Here is a 23,073-nt window from a genome sequence, read left to right as displayed (position 1 = left end):
TTCTGAAGCGGAGGAGGAGGAGCCGCAGCAGGCATCAATATCACAACAGGTTCCATCTACCGGGCCCGTATCTTAACAAAAACGCATGGCAAAACCAGTTGGAGGACAGCGTGGCCATCTGGTTAAAGAAGCTCAGTCTGCAATGCCTGAAAAGGTATCCGATAGTAGAAAGAGTGCAGTCTGGCATTTTTTTAAACAACATCCAAATGATCAGCGCAAAGCCATCTGTCAAAAATGTTCAACTACCTTAAGCAGAGGTCAGAATCTTAAAAGTCTAAATACAAGTTGCATGCATAGACATTTATCCACCATGCATTTGCAAGCCTGGACTAACTACCAAACGTCCCTAAAGGTTGCTGCACCCTCGGCCAATGAAGCTAGTCAGCAACGCTACATCCCTTCCCTCACTGTAAACCTACCATTTCCCGCACCACCTGCAGTATCTGTGCAGCTTTCGTCGCCAGGCCAAAGCAGTCAGGGAATCACCAGGTTTGCAGTAGGAAACACTGCATGTAGGGCACTGGCAAGAATACCATCTCCAACCCTCTCTCACTCACCCATGTCCACCGGCACCACCGCTAGTTCCACGATCTCCAGGTCTCCAGTCCAGCTCACCCTACATGAGACTCTTGTTAGGAAAAGGAAGTACTCATCCTCGCATCCGCGTACACAGGGTTTGAACGCCCACATTGCTAGACTAATCTCATTAGAGATGATGCCCTACTGATGGACTACGCTGTACCATGCTACGAGCTACCCAGTCGGCACTTCTTTTCTAGAAAAGCCATCCCAGCACTCCAACAGCATGTTAAAGACCGCATCGTCCATGCACTCAGGCAGTCTGTGACTACAAAGGTGCACCTGACAACAGATGCATGGACCAGTAGGCATGGCCAGGGACGTTACGTGTCCATCACGGCACTCTGGGTGAATGTGGTGGATGCAGGGTCCACAGGGGACAGCAATATTGGGACAGTTCTGCCTAGCCCACGGTCAAGGAAAGAGTTGGCTGTAGGCGTTCGCCCCCCCTCCTCCTCTTCCTCCTCCTCATGCAGAAGCGAGAGCTCATCCACAGACCGCAGTCGCACATCCACTCCATCTGCAGCTGCCACTATTGCACACCAGGTGTGCCATTATGGGACAGCTAGTGGCAAGCGTCAGCAGGCTGTATTGGCAATGAAGTGTTTGGGCGACAACAGACACACCGCGGAAGTTCTGTCCGATTTCTTGCAGAATGAAACTCAGTCATGGCTGGGCACTGTACATCGTGAGGCAGGCAAGGTAGTGAGTGATAACAGAAGGAATTTCATGGCTGCCATAGCCCTTTCCCAACTGAAACACATTCCTTGCCTGGCTCACACCTTAAACCTGGTGGTGCAGTGCTTCCTGAAAAGTTACCCGGGGTTACCCGACCTGCTCCTCAAAGTGCGCAGACTTTGCTCGTATATCCGCCGTTCGCCCGTACACTCCAGCCGTATGCAGAACTATCAGCAGTCTTTGAACCTTCCGCAGCATCGCCTAATCATCGACGTTGCAACAAGGTGGAACTCCACACTGCACATGCTTCAGAGACTGTGCGAACAGAGGCGTGCTGTTATATTTTTGTGGAAGGATACACATACACGGGCAGGCAGTTGGATGGCAGACATGCAGTTGTCAGGTGTGCAGTGGTCGAAGCTACAAGACCTGTGTCAAGTCCTTCAGTGTTTTGAGGAATGCACACGGCTGGTTAGTGCAGACAACGCCATAATAAGCATGAGCATCCCCCTAATGCGTCTGCTGATGCAAAGTTTGACGCACATAAAGGAGCAGGCGTCTGCAGCAGAGGAAGAGGAAAGCCTTGATGACAGTCAGCCATTGTCTGGTCAGGGCCGTGTAGAGGACGCGGTAGCGGGCGAAGAGGAGGAGGAGGACGAGGAGGATGATGGGGATGAGTACTTTTTGAATGAGGAAGCTTCTCCTGGGCCAACAGAAATTAGTGGCGTTGCAAGGCCGGGTTCTGTTTTTTTAAGGGAGACAAGTGACGTAGATTTGCCTGTAACTGCCCCTCCAACCAGCACAAACGCAGATTTGACAACTGGAACTTTGGCCCACATGGCGGATTATGCCTTACGTATCCTCAAAAGGGACCCACGCATTATTAAAATGATGAGCGATGATGATTACTGGTTGGCCTGCATCCTTGACCCTCGCTATAAAGGCAAATTGCAAAATATTATGCCACATGAGAACCTCGAACAAATATTAGCAACCAAACAAGCTACTCTTGTAGACCGTTTGATTCAGGCATTCCCAGCACACAGCGCCGGTGATGGTTCTCACACAAGCTGCAGGGGGCTACAGGTGCACAGATCAGAAGTGGCGTTGGACAGAGGGGTTTTCTGACCAGGTTGTGGAGTGATTTCGCAATGACCGCAGACAGGACAGGTACTGCAGCATCCATTCAAAGTGACAGGAGACAACATTTGTCCAGTATGGTTACTAACTATTTTTCATCCCTTATCGATGTTCTCCCTCAACCGTCATTCCCATTTGATTACTGGGCATCAAAATTAGACACCTGGCCTGAATTGGCAGAATATGCGTTGCAGGAGCTTGCTTGCCCAGCAGCTAGTGTGCTATCAGAAAGAGTATTCAGTTGTGCTGGTTCAATATTAACCGAAAAAAGGACTCGTCTGGCTACCCAAAATGTGGATGATCTCACCTTCATGAAAATGAACCACTCCTGGATTTCAAATTATTTTGCCCCACCTTTCCCGGCTGACACCTAGCTTTCCTATAAAAAGGTCTTGCTTGTGGACTGGTCTTACTGAGTGTTCCAATCTCTTAATTTGCAGCAGCTGTTTGTCCAGCATACGACATGTTTACACCTCCCCCAATGGAAAAACTACCACCACGGGGCCGTGTTCTCGCCACTTGGTGCAAGCACCCGTTACAGTGCTGTTTGTCTGAAGAGGTGGGTGTGCCCGTTTTTGGTCGACGGCACTGCCACTGGGTCCCTCATAGTACAATGTAGTGTCTCTGGCGGTGGTGGTGCACACCCAACGTCAGACACACCGTTGTAACATGAGGGGCCTTGGGGCGGTACCGCCGGCCACAAGAGAGTTCCCCCCCCCCAGCTCAAACTGTGCTCTACCACGTGCAAAATTATCTCACACAGCTCCACCAATGTTTAGTCTATGCGCTGACATCATTCAATGCCTGGCACTGACAATACCAATTTGTTGACATCTATGATGCTAGTTAAAGTAGTCTGGGTCAGTGTCCTATATTGACACCAGTAAATACTAATTTACTGACAAATTACTTTGCCAGAAACTCAGCAGATGAGCCCACCCCTGTACCTAAGTATGCCACACTTTTTTTGTTGTTGTTGTTTTGCGAGACATTAACATCTATTTTTTTTTTTTTAAGTACTAACTGTGTCAGACACACCTTGCAATCCTCCTCCACTGCCCACAATGCTGCCTGTGTATCCATGTAACCGATGTAAAACTGCCATGAGCCTATTGTTTGTTACTTTAGGCCTTTGTTAGCCTGTCTGCGGTCCCTACTTGCAATCCTCCTCCTCCGCTGCCCACAATGCTGCCTGTGTATCCATGTAACCGATGTAAAACTGCCATGAGCCTATTGTTTGTTACTTTAGGCCTTTGTTAGCCTGTCTGCGGTCCCTACTTGCAATACTCCTCCACTGCCCACAATGCTGCCTGTGTATCCATGTAACCAATGTAAAACTGCCATGAGCCTATTGTTTGTTACTTTAGGCCTTTGTTAGCCTGTCTGCGGTCCCTACTTGCAATACTCCTCCTCCGCTGCCCACAATGCTGCCTGTGTATCCATGTAACCGATGTAAAACTGCCATGAGCCTATTGTTTGTTACTTTAGGCCTTTGTTAGCCTGTCTGCGGTCCCTACTTGCAATACGCCTCCACTGCCCACACCAATGCTGCCCGTGTACCCCTGGAACCTATTTAAAAGTTCATAGAGCCTAGTTATATATTTTATTTAATATTAATAAAGCCATGATGGACTACGCTGTACCACGCTACAAGCTAACCAGTCGACACTTCTTTTGCGAGAAAAGCCATCCCAACCCTCCACCAGCATGTAAAAGACCGCATTGTCCATGCACTCTGGCAATCTGTGAGTACAAAGGTGCACCTGACAACAGACGCATGGACCTGTAGGCATGGCCACGGAAGGTTACGTGTCCATTACGGCGCAATGGGTTAATGTGGTGGATGCATGGTCCACAGGGGACAGCCTACTAAGTCTGTCTGCAGTACCTAATTCAAATTGTCCTCATCTGAATAAATCTGAGCTTCCACCTTCTGGCTCTCATTAAGTGCTGTGTTTTTAAAAATTGGTGGTTAGGCCCTACTAAAGGTGTCTGCCCCTGCCTGGTGTTTTTCCTCAACTGAATAAAGCTGAGCTTCAACCTTCTGGCTCTCATTAAGTGTTTTTTAAAAAAAAAATGGTGGTTACGGCCTACTAACGATGTCTGCCGCTCCCTGGTGTTGTCCTCAACTGAATAAAGCTGAGCTTCAACCTTCTGGCTCTCATTAAGTGCTGTGTTTTTAAAAATTGGTGGTTAGGGCCTACTAACGGTGTCAGCCCCTCCATGGTGTTTGTCCTCAACTGAATAAAGCGGAGCTTCAACCTTCTGGCTTTCGGCCTATAGTATCAGATATTAAACTGCATTTGGCCTTCAACTTTGGTTACGGCCTACTAACGGTGTCTGCCCCTGCCTGCTGTTTGTCCTCAACTGAATAAAGCTGAGCTTCCACCTTCTGGCTCTCATTAAGTGTTTTTTTTTTAAAAAAATGGTGGTTACGGCCTACTAACGGTGTCTGCCCCTGCCTGGTGTTTTTCCTCAACTGAATAAAGCTGAGCTTCAACCTTCTGGCTCTCATTAAGTGTTTTTTTTTTTTTAAATGGTGGTTACGGCCTACTAACGGTGTCTGCCGCTCCCTGGTGTTGTCCTCAACTGAATAAAGCGGAGCTTCAACCTTCTGGCTCTCATTAAGTGCTGTGTTTTTAAAAATTGGTGGTTAGGGCCTACTAACAGTATCTGCCCCTCCATGGTGTTTGTCCTCAACTGAATAAAGCTGAGCTTCAACCTTCTGGCTTTTGGCCTACAGTAGCAGATATTATACTGCATTTGGCCTATTAGTGTGTTTGGGCCCTTAAAACAGTGTCTGCTGCTACTGGGTTTGCTACTCCACTGAACAAAGCAATGCCGCCTGTTTAGTCCTGTTACCAATTTTGAACTGCATTTAGCCTACTTTATTCTTTGGCCCTATATCTGTTTCCTCCTCATCCTGCGCATTGCCCAGCCACTGCTACATGAGTCTGCTGGTACATTGATCCAGACCACTACATTCCCCTTGCACTCTACACAGCCAGAATCTGACCCTGCTGAAAGTAAGGTTCCCCTTCCCGCAAGTTATACCACCTTACACAGGGACAAAGAGGAAGGTGCAGATGAAAGTGCAGGTTCCTTCATCAGGTGGGGGGGGGGGGCATACTCGTTGGCGACGTCACTGGCACAGGGCCCCTCAGAGTACGCAAAAGTGTCGCTGCTGGTGGGAGGCGCCCCCGCCGTACAAACACACCGCTGTACTTTGAGGGGCCCTGTGCCAGTGCCAATGCGAACGAGTGGGCCCCCCCTGCTTGCTCAGGATCACAGCACTTGCAACATTGAAATACTTACCTCTCCCTGCTCCACCGCCATGACGTAGTCCACGTTTCCTGGGCCCACTAAAACCTTGAACCAGCCCTACCCCCCACAACTTTTGCCAAATGACCCCCAAGTTCCAATGCCCAACTATTATTATAAAGTTAATTAAGATTGACAAGCTTCAGAAACAAGAATGGATGTTTTTGGCATTAAAATGGGCACTGTAGGTGTTTTTCTGGCCTCCACTCACTGCCGACTATGCTTCCCCATTGACTTGCATTGGGTTTCGTGTTTCGGTCGATCCCCGACTTTTAGCGATAATCGGCTGACTGCACTCGACTCGATTCTGGACAAAGTCTGGTTTGACAAAACCCGACTCGATCTTAAAAAAATGAAAGTCGCTCAACCCTATGTCAGACTAAAGGAGAATCATGAGGTCAAAGGAACTGGCCAAGGCACTCAGAGACAGAATTGTGGCAAGGCACAGATCTGGCCAAGGTTACATAAGAATTTCTGCAGTACTCAAGGTTCCTAAGAGCACAGTGGCCTCCATAATCCTTAAATGGAAGAAGCTTGGGACCAAAAGAAGTCTTCCTAGACCTAGCCGTCCAGCCAAACTGAGCAATCGTGGGAGAAGAGCTTTGGTGAGAGAGGTAAGGATGAACCCCAAGATCACTGTGGCTTAAAGTTCCACAAAGTCAACTAGCACTGCAGCCCTCCACTAGTTGAGGCTTTATGGTAAAGTGGCCTGATGGAAGCCTATCCTCAGTACAAGACATATGAAAGCCTGGATAGAGATTGCTAAAAAACACATGAAGGACTCCCAGACTATGAGAAATAAGATTCTCTGGTCTGATGAGATGAGGATAGACCTTTTTGGTGATAATTCTAAGCGGTATGTGTGGAGAAAACCAGGCACTGCTCATCACTTGCCCAGTACAATCCCAACAGTGAATCATGGTGGTGGCAGCATCATGCTATGGGGGTGTTTTTCAGCTGCACGGACAGGACTGGTTGCCATTAACTCCTTCATGACCCAGCCTATTTTGACCTTAACCCCTTTCTGACCTCGTACGGGATAGTACGTCCGAGGTCAGAACCCCCGCTTTGATGCAGGGCTCCGGCGCTGAGCCCACATCAAAGCCGGGACATGTCAGCTGTTTTGAACAGCTGACATGTGCCCGCAATAGCAGCGGGTAAAATCGCGATTCACCCGCCGCTATTAACTAGTTAAATGCTGCTGTCAAATGCAGACAGCGGCAATTAACTAGCGCTTCTGGCCGGGCGACCGGAAATGAAAGCATCGCCGACCCCCGTCACATGATCGGGGGTCAGCGATGCTTCTGTATAGTAACCATAGAGGTCCTTGAGACCTCTATGGTTACTGATCCCCAGTAGCTGTGAGCGCCACCCTGTGGTTGGCGCTCATAGCACACGTGCATTTCTGCTGCATATCAGCGATCTGATGATCGCTGCTATGTAGCAGAGGCGATCGAGTTGTGCCAGCTTCTAGCCTGCTATGGAGGCTATTGAAGCATGCAAAAGTAAAAAAAAAAGAAAAATGTGAAAAAAATATAAAAGTTTAAATCACCCCCCTTTTGCCCCATTCACAATAAATCAATAAAAAAAAAAAATCAAACCTACACATATTTGGTATCGCCGCATTAACCTGATCGCTAAACGGCGTAGCGAGAAAAAAAAATTGAAACGCCAGAATTACGTTTTTTTGGTCACCGCAACATTGCATTAAAATGCAATGACGGGCGATCAAAAGAACGTATCTGCACCAAAATGGTAGCATTAAAAATGCCAGCTCGGCAGGCAAAAAAATAAGCCCTCAACCGACCCCAGATCATGAAAAATGGAGACGCTACGGGTATAGGAAAATGGCACATTTTTTTTTTTTTTTAGCAAAGTTTGGATTTTTTTTTCACCACTTAGATAAAAAATAACCTAGACATGTTAGGTGTCTATGAACTCGTAATGACCTGGAGAATCATAACGGCAGTTTTAGCATTTAGTGAACCTAGCAAAAAAGCCAAATAAAACACAAGTGTGGGATTGCACTTTTTTTGCAATTTCACTGCACTTGGAATTTTTTTCCCGTTTTCTAGTACACGACATGCTAAAACCAATGATGTCGTTCAAAACTACAACTTGTTTCACAAAAAATAAGCCCTCACATGGCCATATTGACGGAAAAATAAAAAAGTTATGGCTCTGGGAAGGAGGGGAGCGAAAAACGAACACGGAAAAACGGAAAATCCCAAGGTCGTGAAGGGGTTAATGACCTGGCCTTTTTTTGCAATTCTGACCAGTGTCCCTTTATGAGGTAATAACTCAGGAATGCTTCAACGGATCCTAGCGATTCTGAGATTGTTTTTTTGTGCCATATTGGGCTTCACGTTAGTGGTAAATTTAAGTTGATAATTTTTGCGTTTATTTGTGAAAAAAATGCGAAATTTTCAACATTTTCGCCAAATTTCCAATTTTCAAATTTTGAATTTTTATTTTGTTAAACGAGAGAGTTATGTGACACAAAATAGTTAATAAATAACATTTCCAACATGTTTACTTTACATCAGCACAATTTTGGAAACAAAATTTTTTTTTGCTAGGAAGTTATAAGGGTTAAAAGTTGACCAGCGATTTCTTATTTTTACAACGAAATTTACAAAACCATTTTTTTTTTTAGGGACCACCTCACATTTGAAGTCAGTTTGAGGGGTCTATATGGCTGAAAATACCCAAAAGTGACACCATTCTAAAAACTGCACCCCTCAAGGTGCTCAAAACCACATTCAAGAAGTTTATTAACCCTTCAGGTTCTTCACAGCAGCAACATGGAAGGAAAAAATACGCAAACATTTTTACACCTGCTGATTTGTTGTGGATTTGACTGACTCAATATAAGTCAATGGGTGCAGAAACGCTGCAGATCCCCCAAAAGAATTGACATGCTGAGGAAAAATAAAATGCTGAGAAACAGGACGGCATTTTACGCAGTATGTGCACACCATTTCTGGATTCCCTTTGGTTAACATTGCTTGAGCAATCCTTTGCGGATTTGGTGCAATTCCAATGCTGCGGGTCCACAAAAAATCCGCAACGTGTGCACATAGCCTAAATTTTGTTGTCACTTACTGTTCTGGGATTGAGAATGTCAAAGCGGATGCTTTGTTTTGGAGTTTCCCAGGGAATGGGAGTACTAATGATTTTGTCCCTATTTTATAAAAAGTGTGTTCTGAACTTGGGGGAGAGGTTTTAAAGGGAACCTGTCACCTGAATTTGGCGGGACCAGTTTTGGGTCATATGGGCGGGGTTTTTGGGTGTTTGATTCACCCTTTCCTTACCTGCTGGCTGCAATATTCGATTGAAGTTCATTCTCTGTCCTCCGGAGTACACGCCTGCGCAAGGCGAAGCAAGGTTTCGTTGGTGGTGAGTATGTAAGTTACCGTCAGGTGGTGTTTGAAGTAGGTTACTTTAAATAGAGACAGTTACCCGTGCATTAAAAAAAAAATGAGTTGCAATCTTCCTCCAGTGAGACAGTTAATAGTACTGATATAACACGGCTTATGCATGCATATGTAATTGGGCTGTACTCACTGTCTCGCTGGTATAGAGAGGAGCAGTTCCGAGGAATCTGTGTTGCCGCTGTACCGCCGCCATAGCAGGACGGTGGGTTAGAACGATAGATGCGGCAAGAGCCACAAGACCACGAAACCTCGCGTGCCCCGGCCGGAAGCAACGCTGAGGTAGCGGTCGGAGAGCTACAGGTGACGTCACCAAGCTAAGGGGCCAGAAAGAGCAGGTGTGCTAGAGCAGCTAACCAACCAATGCATTTCAAGGGCTCTAGCCCTCTTCATCAGGGTTATCCCAATTACATATGCATGCATAAGCCGTGATATATCAGTACTATTAACTGTCTCACTAGAGATAGATTGCCACTCAATTTTTTGTTTTTAAATGCACGGGTAACTGTCTCTATTTAAAGTAACCTACTTCAAACACCACCTGACAGTAACTTACATACTCACCACCAACTAAACCTTGCTTCACTCCTGACGTTATCAGTAGTAAGTATACTTAACGCTGTGAGAACTGGATCACAGACATTTAGAATCACACTTGTAAAAGGGTGTATATCCTTCTAAGGGCACCTTTCCACTTGCGAGAAACTCGTCCGTATCTCGCATGTGGAAACCAAGCTCTGGCGCCGGCACTTTGGAGCAGAGCGTGCAGCTCCATGTGTTCCTATGCGGCTGCATAGATCTGCTCCAAAGTGCCGGCTCCACAGCTTGGTTTCCACATGCGAGATACGGACAAGTTTCTCGCAAGTGGAAAGGGGCCCTAAGCAGGAGGAACCGTTCAGCCTTGGAAAAAGCACTTTTAGCCATCACGACACCAGTAATAATTGTGGCCACAAAAGAATCACAGTCCCAAACCGCATATTGCCATTCAGTACCTAAGGGAGTAGAAATTCTATATCTCACCATTCTACTATATTTATTTGATTAACATAAAAGCACCTGCTCTTTCTTTTTTTTTTTTTCTCTCCCTCTCTCTCTTACCCTTTAAAAAGATTCTACCAGCACCTATAAGGGTTTATCAGAAAATCTACCTCATCATCAATGATGATCTAATGAGTAAGTGCTTTTTGAACTTATATCCACTTTACTACACACATTTATTTTTTGCTTATGTAATGTAGACAGCGCAGGTGAATGCTATATATTTTTTTTTTGCTTTAAAAAATTGCTGCAGCGAGTCCACTGGTAGGTTACCATTTTTAGGGGCATATGGCTTTCATCCTCAGTCCTGTACCTTCAGTAAAGATGAATTTTCAGGGGTTCCTGGAGAAGAACAATTCTAGTCTTTGCTCTCATCTGTGTGGGAAGGGATTCAGAATAATTTAAAGATCGTAGGAGACAAATAAGAAAGTATGGCTGATAAAAAAACCTAATGTCAGGTCCAGACTTAGGGGTGAATGAGTTGAAATCTGGGGTTAGGTGATCTTTACGTACTGTGAATTGCCGGTCTTCCATTTAGCCTGTTTGTTTTGTTCCTCATATTAAATGGATTTTGTTTCATTTGGCACTGAAGAGGTTAACGACTCTTTGTATGCTGGTTAGAGACATGCAGCTCCATCTCACAGCTGATCCTGACCTGGGTATTTTCTCTCTACTTCTCTGGCCAAATCCCCTCATCCCTGCCTGTGAAAGTTTTGCTTCCTTTCTTGCTAGAGTTGGTGTGATGAAGTTGGAGTTCGTAATTGCTGCTGGAGATTGTTGTTTTTGGGTGTATGGTTTCTCCATTGTCCTATTCCCACTTGGTTTGTACCTTCCTATTCTTCCCTTTATTCCTTTCCACCCTTGGTGAGTGTTTTTGTATGCAAGTTGCTTTTTGTTATCCCTGTTTATCTTGCGCATATATACACTAACATACCTTGACCCTGGTATTGTCAAAGGTGTAGTTTATCTGGCGGAATAACCACCCCCACCCCTTCATACCTCTCCACTCCTTGGCCAACCCCCTTCTACCCAATAAAAACACGACCAAGTTAAATTCTTTGGAATGATATAGGCCACAGTAGCCTTTTTTATTAAACATATAACAATAAATACATAAATAACAAGGTAATAACATTTTTTAAAGACTAGAAGGAGTCCTCAGAGCCCCAAGAATCAGGTGATTGACAAACCATACCGTGAACGTACAAAACACCAATTTTACTCCCAGCTGTTCAAAACCCCTGGCTCGGGAGCACCAAAAGAGGGTTCACAGTTCACGGTAAAAATCCCAGGAGATCCGACCACCCCTGCCGAAACTCCCCAACCACCATTCACCAGATTCAAAAGATATTACCACCAAAAACAGAGGAGCCATATGCCAAAATGGATCCCCAAAACCAATTTCCACCAGCTCTGAGGACTCCCCCCAGCCGCCCCGGCCACAATGACCCAAAAAGGAAAAAACACCCTTGCCATTAAACAAACAAACCCTACAACCCCCTATACCGAACCCCAAAATTAAGGGCGGGAGGGCGGGACTGCTCGTGATCCAAAAGAGCGGGAAGTGATAGATCCCACCCACACAACCCGACATATAGTCCCCAGCTCCAAAGCTTCCCTCCCCACTAATTATCCTAGATACTGCCCCTCTCCCACCCATTGTCATGCAGGCCTCCGCCTACGCCGTGGGGGAGGGGGGACGGCTCGCTCCGGCCTTTTCTTGACCCTGGTATTGTCAAAGGTGTAGTTTATCTGGTGGAATAACCACCCCCACCCCTTCATACCTCTCCACTCCGTGGCCCACCAACCAACCCCCTTCTACCCAATAAAAACACGACCAAGTTAAATTCTTTGGAATGATATAGGCCACAGTAGCCTTTTTTATTAAACATCTAACAATAAATACATAAATAACAAAGTAATATTTTTTAAAGATTAGAAGGAGTCCTCAGAGCCCCAAGAATCAGGTGATTGACAAACCATACCGTGAACGTACAAAACACCAATTTTACTCCCAGCCGTTCAAAACCCCTGACTCGGGAGCACCAAAAACCCAAAAGAGGGTTCACAGTTCACGGTAAAAATCCCAGGAGATCCGACCACCCCTGCCGAAACTCCCCAACCACCATTCACCAGATTCAAAAGATATTACCACCAAAAACAGAGGAGCCATATGCCAAAATGGATCCCCAAAACCAATTTCCACCAAATCTGAGGACTCCCCCCAGCCGCCACACTGAGAGGCCTTTGAACCCCTTAAAGGCCCGAGACCCCACCACACCGAAAAAATATGGCCTGCTCAATGCCCTCCTGAATAGCAAGGGCCCAGAAATCCATTCCCACCGCGTTCAAATGAACTCCATCGTCCAACCAAAAGGCCCCTTCCCCTGATTCCAGCTCAAAATGTCGCACCGCAACACCTCCATTCCTGGCCACGAATCCAGACACCGCCCGATTAACCTTTATCCGGGCTTTGTTCACCTTCGCCAATGACCTCATGTTCCTCCATCGTTTCCGCGGTACAATTTCTGACCAAACAATGATCAAACCCGGGTAAAGGACCCATAAACGCAAAGAATCCTGCTTGATATCTTTTATCAAGTCCCTAAAGGGTCGGGCCCCCAAGTCATGACCCCCAACGTGCAAAACTAAAATATTAGGAACGTTGTCCAACTGGACACTGTTATTGATCTCCTTTAAAACTTTATGCCAAACCATGCCCCTAAAACCCAACCAACGAATTACCGCTACCTCGCGATCAAAACCCAATTGTCTCCCGTCGTTCCGCACGTCGGCACGCAGCGCTCCCCAATGGACATACGAATGGCCAAAAATCCACACCAACAAAGGCAGGGGACCTGAAAAAACACAAAGCAGAAACTCAAAATCAGCACACCCAATATAGCGGCCTTAAAGCCCCCCCACCACCTGCCAACACAACCATCAGCCCGCACCTTAAGGGCGCACATAGCTCCGATATCTATCTGACCGCCACCTACCAATGCGCTGAATTTCCGGAACCCCCAGTCCCCCCAGCGCTGCCTCCGTCGCTGCCCCAATCCTAAAAGAGTGAGGAGCGAAGTAAGCCTCATCCAGGCCCAGAAGCCTGATCGCCTTTCTGAAAATCACTGTAAATTGATACCGGGACAATGAGGAACCATCCATATGGCATAGTAACGACTGGGCCGAAAATGCCAAAAAATTTTTAGACAGGAAACTGGACACATAACCGACCCCGGGACCGAACCCAACACGATCCTGCTACCCCTACCTTCTTGATCAGACTTCGAACGCCGCAACCACAACTCAATCCTGCCCGCCAATAAGAACACATCACAAGCTAACAAACCCCCCATAACTTTCTTGCTAGGTGAAACCAACTCACCAACACGCAATGCACCAAAAAAGGCTAAAGAAAAAGCCAAACGAAATAAACACAATTCAAAACCCGGCACACACACCGAAGGCAAAACGCCCCCCAACCTTTCCAACAAGCTGAAAGAAACCGGACGTCTCGCATCCATGCGTCCCAGCCGCGGCCGAAAACCCTTTACCGCTTGCTTAACCAGAAAAATCTTAGTCAAATCCGTTTGACTGCGCAATTTAAAGCCGAAAGCCAAGGCTGACAAGACTCGCGACACTTTGGCGGAAGACCAACCTGCTGCAGCTCCCCGACTCAACCAAGACAACAACACCCCAGCCTGCTCTTGCTCGCTCGACCCACACCCAGCAGCACGCAACAATTCCACCCAATCCAGCCAAATAGCCTGGTAAGCCTCCCACGTTCTGGGAGCCAACGATGACTTGATCAGCGCCTCTGCGTCCCGGACACCACAAGCCAAAGTTCTGCAGGGCATTCCAGCCCAACGACCTCCGCATCCGGAGCCAGAAACGAAAACGCTCGAACTGTGAACGAGAGAGAGAATCGGCAATGGAATTATGAGCGCCAGGAACATGCGTCGCAGTGACTTGCGCGTTCAAATTCAAACACAATAAGACCAGCTGCCTCAACACACGCACAACCGGGGAAGACGAAGCCGACAAATTGTTTATCGCACAAACCACCCCCATGTTGTCGCAGTAAAACCGAATGCGTCTGTTCCGAAAAACTTCCTGCCACAGATGCACCGCCACCAAAATGGGAAAAATTTCCAAGAGTGCGATATTCCGAACCAGGCCAAAAGAAATCCACGATGCAGGCCATGTTGCTGCACACCATTGCCCCCGAAAATACGCACCAAAACCTGACCCTCCGGCTGCATCCGTAAACAAATCCAACGACTCGTTATCCACCACTCCCTCAATGAACAAAGACCGGCCATTGTAATTCTGTAAAAACCTACTCCACACTGCCAAATCCTCTTTGTGATCCGCTGACAACCTTACAAAGTGATGGGGAGCACGAACTCCTGCCGTAGCCATGGCCAATCTCCTAGAAAAAACTCTGCCCATGGGCATAACGCGGCAAGCAAAATTAAGTTTTCCAAGAAGCGATTGCAAATCCCTTAATGACAGCTTTTTCAAACGACAAGCCCACAGCACTTCTTCACGCAAAACCACCACTTTCTCGATGGGCAACCTAAATTCCCACAGACTGGTATCAATTACGATACCGAGAAAACAAACACGTGCTAGGGCCCTCCGTTTTGCCCGGCGCCAAAGGGACTCCAAAACGGTGTGCCACCCATTCAATTGCTCTCAAGATCGAATTACAATGATCAGACCCAGCCGGGCCGACGCAGAAAAAGTCATCCAGGTAGTGAATGACAGAATCGCATCCCGAAACGTCTCGAACCACCCACTCCAAAAAGGAACTAAACGCCTCGAACAATGCACAAGATAGCGAACACCACATGGGCAAACACCTGTCAACAAAGAAACGATCCTCCCAAAAACAACCCAGCAGCCGAACGCTATTCGGATGAACTGGCAACAAACGAAAAGCCGATTCTATATCTGTCTTAGCTAAGAGAGCCCCTTTTCCTGATTTTTGCACCCATTCCACCGCTGTATCAAAAGACGCATAAACCACTGAGCAAAGCCCGGGGTCAATCCCGTCATTCACAGACATACCTCTAGGATAAGACAGATGCTGAATCAGACGAAATTTTCCTTCCTCTTTCTTAGGCACAACCCCCAAAGGGGAAACCACCAAATCCTCAAAAGGAGGGGACTCAAAAGGGCCCACCATCCGACCCAACGCAACCTCCTTCCGCAACTTTTCGGAAACCACGTCGGCGTGTAACAAAGCCGACCGCAAATTCTTCCTAACACAAGGAACTGCAAACAAAGGGGCCGGGATTACAAAACCCTCTTGAAAGCCAGACAACAGCAAGGCCGCTTTATCCCTATCTGGATATCTACTTAGATAGGGGACCATCTTTTTCCACTTCACTGGTGTCACCCCCATGGGTATTACCACCTCCCGGCTTTGCTCTACCCTTTTTAAAGCATTTTGCGGCCCCATGAGTGGAGCCGCTGCAATGCGAACACAAGAGCTTAAACTTGCAATTGACTCTGAATCTACACTGCCCTTCGTTGAACTGCCAACAGACACCCAATTTTTGTCCCCCTGCCTGACCAGTGGAACTGGAGGACCCTGCGGAACTGGACTGAAAACCCTGGCCGGAACCTCCGGCCCCTCCGTGAAAGGGATGGCCGAACTTGTACTGTGCCATCACCCGCAACCATAGACCAATGTCCTTTTGATCCCACCTAATGGCCGGTCGAACCGCTTTCCTCTGCCTGAACGGCTCGTCATACCTGAGCCACGCCTGACCACCATAAACCCTGTGGGCCTCACTAATGGAATCCATATAACAGAACAGACCTGAGCAGTTCTCGGGCGCCTTTTCCCCAATCACGCTGGCCAGAATGGCAAAAGCCTGCAGCCAGTTAGCAAACGTCTGAGGAATCAAGCGCCACCGCCGCTTTTCCTCATCCTCCTTTTTTCCCCTCCTCCTCCTTCTTCTTATCCAAATTGAATTTCTCCAACGGGAGCAATGAAAAAATTTCAACGTATTCGTCCTTCGCAATCTTCTCCCTAACTTCCTTTTTAAGATGTGCCCCTAAAGGACCCTCAAAACACACATAAACCTCGCCATGAGCCCTATCATCCAAATGCACCCTACACTCCTTCTCCGTCTGCACCGAGACCGATATCGATGCAGGCGCCGCCACCGGCGCCACCACTGAACCAACAGGTCCCAACTGCGGGCTCAACCAAGCACCCAAATGTCTCTGAGCGGACATACCCTGCTCCAACCTGGACAACAAATCCTGCACACTACCTAAAAGCTCTCGGACCCCCGCCGAACCCCTATCACCCGCCACCCTCTCAACACTACCAACCCCCTGACTACCCATAAAAGCGGGCGATGACACATTAGGAGAACAAAGACCTGACATGGACGTATACTCACCGGGCTGCAAGGGATCTGTGGTCCCTCCAGCCGAAGTGCTGGCATCCAGACGACCTTGACTCGCGGCGTCCCCATCAGACCTGCCCGAATCCGGCAGATGGCGGAACCCCAGGAAGTCAGCCTGTGTGCCCTGCACCGCCACAGGCACGGAAGGTAGGAGGCCTGGACTCTGCGTCGCCGGGAGGAAAGGTGCCTGCGTGGAGGGGCCTGCAGCGCACCAGCTCACATCCGCCCCAGCGCCAGCCGCCGATGAAAAGGCACTGTCCTGCCGACCTGATGCAGGAGAGCTCCCTGCCACCGAAGTTAGGGCCAGCCCGGCTCCATCCAGCCTCGGACCGCCCGCCCGACATCGCCTGCACCAGACACCGCGCTCACAGATGCGGCCGAGGCAGGCCGCGCGGCAGGAGCCTCACCGCCGCGGCCTCCCGCTCCCACAGGCCCCAGGCGCTGACCGGTGCGCCGTGGCTCCACCCTCGCTGCACTGCGAGGTGCCGGACTCGCGACCGCCGCTGAGCCCCGTCTGGCATTCGGATTCCTCCAAGGCCGGGGCCGCCTGACCGCTGCACTTAGCGGCGCCCAGCCTGGAGGGTCCCATGAGGGGCTCCTGCGCCTGCGGGGGGCTCGAGGACCGGAGTCCGGTGAAAGGCACTCGGGGGGCCGCGTCCTCCGAGACCGCCGCTCCAGCGGCGCAGAAACAACCGACGGCCCTGCTCCTGCGGACATGATGTGGGCGACCTGTGCTTCCAGCCACCCAGGGGGAGGGTGTAAAGCTGCCGCGGCCCTGAGGCCCTCGAGGATCGCATCCACGCCAGCCATGGAGGTACTGCTCGCGATCCAAAAGAGCGGGAAGTGATAGATCCCACCCACACAACCTGACATATAGTCCCCAGCTCCAAAGCTTCCCTCCCCACTAATTATCCTAGATACTTCCCCTCTCCCACCCATTGTCATGCAGGCCTCCGCCTACGCCGTGGGGGGAGGGGGACAGCTCGCTTCGGCCTTTCCTGTCCCATGCCTCCTGATGGAAAGGGAGGGGACAGCTTAGGACTTTAACAAAACCATAATAAGGTCAGAGACTCGGGCCTCTCTACCATCAAAAGTACCTCCAAGATAGGGATAGTTAGAGTCCCAAGTCCAGGGACAGTTTGAGGCCCCCTTCCGTACAGAAGACTGTCACAGCATGACATGTGATTTCCACACTTCCATGACTGTTTTGGTTTTGAAATTTCAACATTGACTAGTGTACATACCTCACTAGTGACCTTTGTCGATTTGACCAAGGCTTTCAACACAGTCAACAGAGAAGGCCTGTGAAAAATCATTGCAAACCTTAGCTGCCCAAGTAAGTTCATCACAATCATTTGGCAGCTCCATGATGCAAGCCATTCAACCCCAGATGCCTGAAGGCTGATACAAAAGGTACATGAGACTGTTATCTGTGACTTCTTGTTTGACTTCAATGCCAACACAGAACTGCAGATGCAGCATGAAATGAAGTTGTCGCAAGTTTGTGAAAAACAGTCCAGTCTCATTATCAATAGTAGAAAGACCCAAGCTATATACCAACCTACTCCAGGAAAACCATACCAGCAGCCACGCATTATGGTGAAGGAGCACAACCTCAAAGCAGCAGACAACTTCACCTACCTGGACAGCACACTCTCCTGCATGGTGACCATAGACACCTGAGGTCAACAACAGAATTGCCAAAGTCACCACAGACTTTGGGAGACTGCGTCAGAACATCTAGGAACAAATAGGACTCAACCATATCACCAAGCTGAAGGGTTACTATGCGGTGTTCCTTACCACACTTCTCTATGCTAGTGAGACCTGGACTGTCTACAGCCAGCATGCCAAACAGCTTAATCACTTTCACCTGAACTGTCTCCGCAGACTTCTCCACATCAGGTGGAAAGACAATATTCCTGAAACGTTAATTGCGGAACAAGGTGGGTTCTGCAGCATTTACACTCTCCTTTTGAAAGACCAAGCCATGTGGGCTAGACATGTAGTCAGAATGCAACACAGCTGATTGTCTAAAACTGCTCTGCAAAGAACTGTGTCAGGGAAAGTGAACAGTTTCATGCAGAAGAAACATTACAAAGACTGTCTAAAAGTGTCTATCAAAAACCTAGAAATCAACATCAAATGGGAGAAGCTTGCCCTGGACCGTCCAGCTTGGCGAGACAGGATCACCTCAGGAACACGTGCAGCTGAAGATATGAGAATCTTTGAGGCAAAAAGAAAGCTTGCTGTGTGCAAAGCACAAGAGGCGTCCACTGTCATGACCACATCTACTTACTTATGTTGGCGAGTATTCAGGACCCAAATTGGCCTTATCACTCAATTCCTGACTCACAGCCATTGATCCTCCTTTAAACCCTAAAGCCATGGTCATCTTCGCCAACGAAGGATGAACAGAACATCTGAGAAAAAGTTCAGAAAGGCTGGAGGCCATGGTAGCACTTTTAGGTCACGGGGGATGCTCACAGTAGCACAAACATCATGTGGCTTGGCATCGCGTTGAAAAGCAGCACCTGGGCATCTTTAAAATGTTCATCAATCCTATGACTTCCATATTTCAATGACTGTCTTGATTTTGAAAATTCAAAGTTGACTAGTGTATATACATCATTGGCTGCCCTATGCAACTTTATTTTTTTTGTCAATTTTAGCATTTATTGTAAGCATTGCAAAAAACAACACAACATCAATTTATTAATTTGCCATACCTTATAATAGGTACCCTGAAAAGGCGTAAGAAATGTGAACTGTGCATCAGGTTGTGGAAGAAGTGAACTCTCAACCAGGACTTCTTCCTGAAGTAAAAAGTGAGCAGAATAGTTAAAGGTGATCTGTCAGAGGGATTAACACTCCTAAGCCATCTATATGAGCATCCAGGTAATAGAAAGCTGAACAAAATTATACCTCGACAGCTGCGATCTAATATCTTATTCCAGAGAAATCCACATTATTATATAGAAATGAGCTCTTAAGATCTCTAGGCCGGATATTTATCTGCATGAGAATCTGCCTCCAGAGCTTATTTTAAATGAAAGGGGGAGTTACCAGTGCGGCTATTACACATCACACTAGTAACTCCCCTTCTATTAATAAGCTCTGGAGGCAGATTTTCCGGTATATCAGGGTCCGGATCATTTTTCCAAATAAGACATCAGAATGCAATTATCAACGTATCATTTCATTCAGTATCCTTTGATCTGCATGCATGGAGATGGCTTAGGAGGATTGATGCTATTCACAGAATTTCTTTTAAAGCAACAATGCTGACACAAAACATCTAAAGCTACACAAAAGCAATACAGCAACTAAATCCCACATTAACCAACATTTGTTCAATCAAGATTAGTAGACGTAGCAAATTGTAAAAAAAATTCAGACACCCTTAAAAGAGAATCTGCCTGCAGGCTTTTGCTATGGAATCTGATAGAAGCATAATGTGGCGAGAGTAACCCTGATTGCAGGGATGACTGTTTGGTGCAGTTTCAATTGAATCCCTGTTTTGACTGATGTAGCAGAGCTATGTCTTCTCAACAGTGTGTAATTTGACCCAAACCCCTGACTAACTGCTTCCTGTGTATGGAGCGCCCCCACCGTCGCAGGGCCGAGGGGTACCCGGTACCGGGCCTCTCTGTCTCAATTCTGGGATTGTCACGGTGGCTAGACCCGGCCCGTGACCCTGCTGAGGGGCGTCCAATGAAAGTTGAGAGTGATGATGTGTGGTGCAGGGTGCGATGAATAACGAGGACACAGGGTTGCAGTCTCTTTACCTCTTTAATGAAGGCTTCAGGATCCTCAATCCAGAGTACGGTTAACAGGGCTGTCTGAGACCGGCCGGTCCGATGGCACTTCCAGAGTTCCCTTTGCAGGTGGAAATCTGTGCCTTCCTTCTAGCGCTTGTGTGTTGTATTCCTTCCCTGCTGAGCACCACGGGATAGTCCTCACAACTGTTGTGTCTGTTTCTGATGTTCCCTCACAACTGATTCTGATGTTCTTCTCCGTCCCCCAGATGATATGGCTAGGACGCACCCATATGACGGGTAGGCCTGGAGTTCTTCCGGGACCCTAGAGTCGCCCCTCTCCCACTGTTGCCCCCTATGTCTGCTTAGGTGATTTAGGTGAGACAGCCTGCCTATAACTGACTGTCCTGCCGTTGGTTTGAAGTAAGGCTTGGAGCCAGTACTTCCTCGGCGTTTCCGGCCACCGGCTACGCGCCTCAGTAGGATGTTGCCTCGATCTTACAGCACGACTCCTACTGGTGCTTTCTCCTTGTTGCGTTGATCTCGTTTCTCACTCTTCACAATAAACCTCGCTTCTTGTCCTTTCTTGGGGTACCGACGCAATGAAGTGCAGGCGCGGTCCCGTAACGTTCTTTCTGTTCGCTAGGCCTCTGTCAGGATCCCACCCCTGACAGGGACCCCCCTGAATCTTCCCCTGCAACACCCTCTGCCACAGGATGTTGCCTGGTTCCAACCCAGTCAGCTTTCTGTCTAACTTCCTATCTAACCCCCAGTTTTACCAGATTGTGAGGAGTGGCCTAATACATAGTGCCCTTTGCTCCCCCTGGAGGCCAGACTGTGAAGTGTATTGGTGTCTGTGATACCTGGTCAGGTGAACTCCTTCAGTGCCATCAGACGTACCATCACCCCCCTTAGCGGCGGAGCGATGTTACTGCAACGACCAGGTCTCTGGGGCACTGCATGTATACTGTGCATTGTCAGCAAGCAGCTAATTAGTGGTGGGGGCAAGGTTACACAGATTAGGCTACAGATTCCTGTAGTGAGACTAGTACTCTAGTGATAATGTCCTGCTGATAAAACACTGATTGTACTGAAACTACAACAATGTTGGAGTAATGCTTATTATTGAGTATATTACATTAACTACAGTTTAGTAGTGCACGAGTTTCTGTCTCCAGCAATAGTGTTATATTGCTAATAACACTTTGTATGAAAAGAACAAAAAAAAAAAAACAGGAAGGTCCTGTTCACTGTGTGTGTAGCTGGAGCACACTTTATTTTCACTTTGCAAGCTGACAGACAAGATGCTAAGATACTAAGCTATAAGAAATACCAGTTTTAAGCGGTGTTATCTTTGTTCCTAAATAAATATATATCCACTGTTGAATGGCTGGACAGCACAGAGATTAATATCCACTGCTAACAGGTTATGAGCCCAGAAACCCAATTACCCTGAGAACATCCCAAAGGAGAGAGAACAACAATGTACTAAAAAGAAGAAGAAGAAGCAAAGATGGCTCCAGCAGCAACTCTGAAGTCCACAGTGCCACATCTGACTAACCAGAATTACAAATCCTGGAAATTCAAGTTAAAGATGCTGCTGATGAGAGAAGGTACATGGAAATACACACAGCAGTCTAAATCTGACCCACTACCAGAAGACTGTGTAGAGAAGCACTACCTCCCCTCGATATAGATGATGATTAGATTGTGCATGTATGAAACTGTGAAACTGCAAAAGAGATGTGGGACCAGTTGCAGAAAGTGCATGAAAGGATAAATCTCAGCAATTAGCTCTAGTAAATAAGAAAGCTGTATCAGTCTAGGCTAAATAAGGGCCAAACTATGCAGGATTACATACCGTATTTTTCAGACTATAAGATGCGCCGGACCATAAGACACTCCCCAAATTTAATTTTCAGAAGGAAAATAGGGAAAAAAATTAATGTGTCAAATGGGGGTCCATCTTACAGTCGGAATTCATTTTACTGGGGGATTGGCAGCGCTGGTGGAGCGTAGTCACAGGGTGTGTTTGGTGGTCCAGTCATTTGACTCCCATCTCAGACTGGTGTGGCAGGTTCGGCGGTGCTTTGTGGTGCGGGGGCTACGCCGGCATTTTGTGAAAGCCTGGAGGTCCCTGCACATCCATTGCTGTGATGTTGTGGCCTGATAAAGTATTAGTGAAACAGCGTCATCAAGGGTGGTGGCTTGATGTATCTAATCCTAAAAGCACTTGGCACTTTGTAAGTAATTTTGCTCTACTTGGCTTTATTTACCTCAAATCTTGCACCCACTTTAAATGCCTGTAGCACTCTCTTTGACTTGTTACATATAGCCTTTGAATTGAGCACTTGCACTTTATATAAGGCTTAGAAATATTCTTGTGTCTATGGCAAAATAGGAAGGAAATTGTGTGTAGGTTCATCTGGGTTAGTGCAAAATTGAATCTTTTGCCTTGATGTGGGGGTGCTACACAGGAGGCATTTATTCAACGAATTTTTTTTTTAAGCAAGCCACTATTGTTCTATCTGCTTGGATTATTAAACATTATTTTAATATGAGATAATAAAATAATTTTAAGATTTACATTGTTGCAATGGATCCTCTTTTTCCCTAAAAACTATTGTTTATTTTGGGAATGTGTTTTAATATAACTTTCTATTTTGAGGGTTTTTTTTGCAAAAACTAACAATTCTG

At 47.4% G+C, this 23,073-nt stretch overlaps 1 protein-coding gene across 9 annotated transcripts in view; it reads right to left on the bottom strand.

Annotated features, from left to right (window-relative positions):
* LOC143783319 (CTD small phosphatase-like protein 2-A) overlaps positions 1-23,073 on the bottom strand; it is a 166,004-nt gene that overhangs the window by 21,443 nt on the left and 121,488 nt on the right. For 8 of the 9 annotated variants that reach the window (XM_077271739.1, XM_077271745.1, XM_077271726.1 and 5 more), the window contains one exon: positions 19,348-19,434. The exons of the other annotated variant lie outside the window; for it this stretch is intronic. In XM_077271739.1, coding sequence (XP_077127854.1) covers positions 19,348-19,434 — 87 coding nt within the window. The remainder of the gene's footprint in view (positions 1-19,347; positions 19,435-23,073) is intronic. 9 annotated transcript variants of the gene reach the window in all.

Source organism: Ranitomeya variabilis, chromosome 1 (genome assembly GCF_051348905.1).
Source record: "Ranitomeya variabilis isolate aRanVar5 chromosome 1, aRanVar5.hap1, whole genome shotgun sequence".
In the NCBI taxonomy this organism is placed as follows: domain Eukaryota; kingdom Metazoa; phylum Chordata; class Amphibia; order Anura; family Dendrobatidae; genus Ranitomeya; species Ranitomeya variabilis.
The sequence above is the reverse complement of the archived record's forward strand: the minus strand, read 5'-3'. Positions and strand labels throughout refer to the sequence as shown.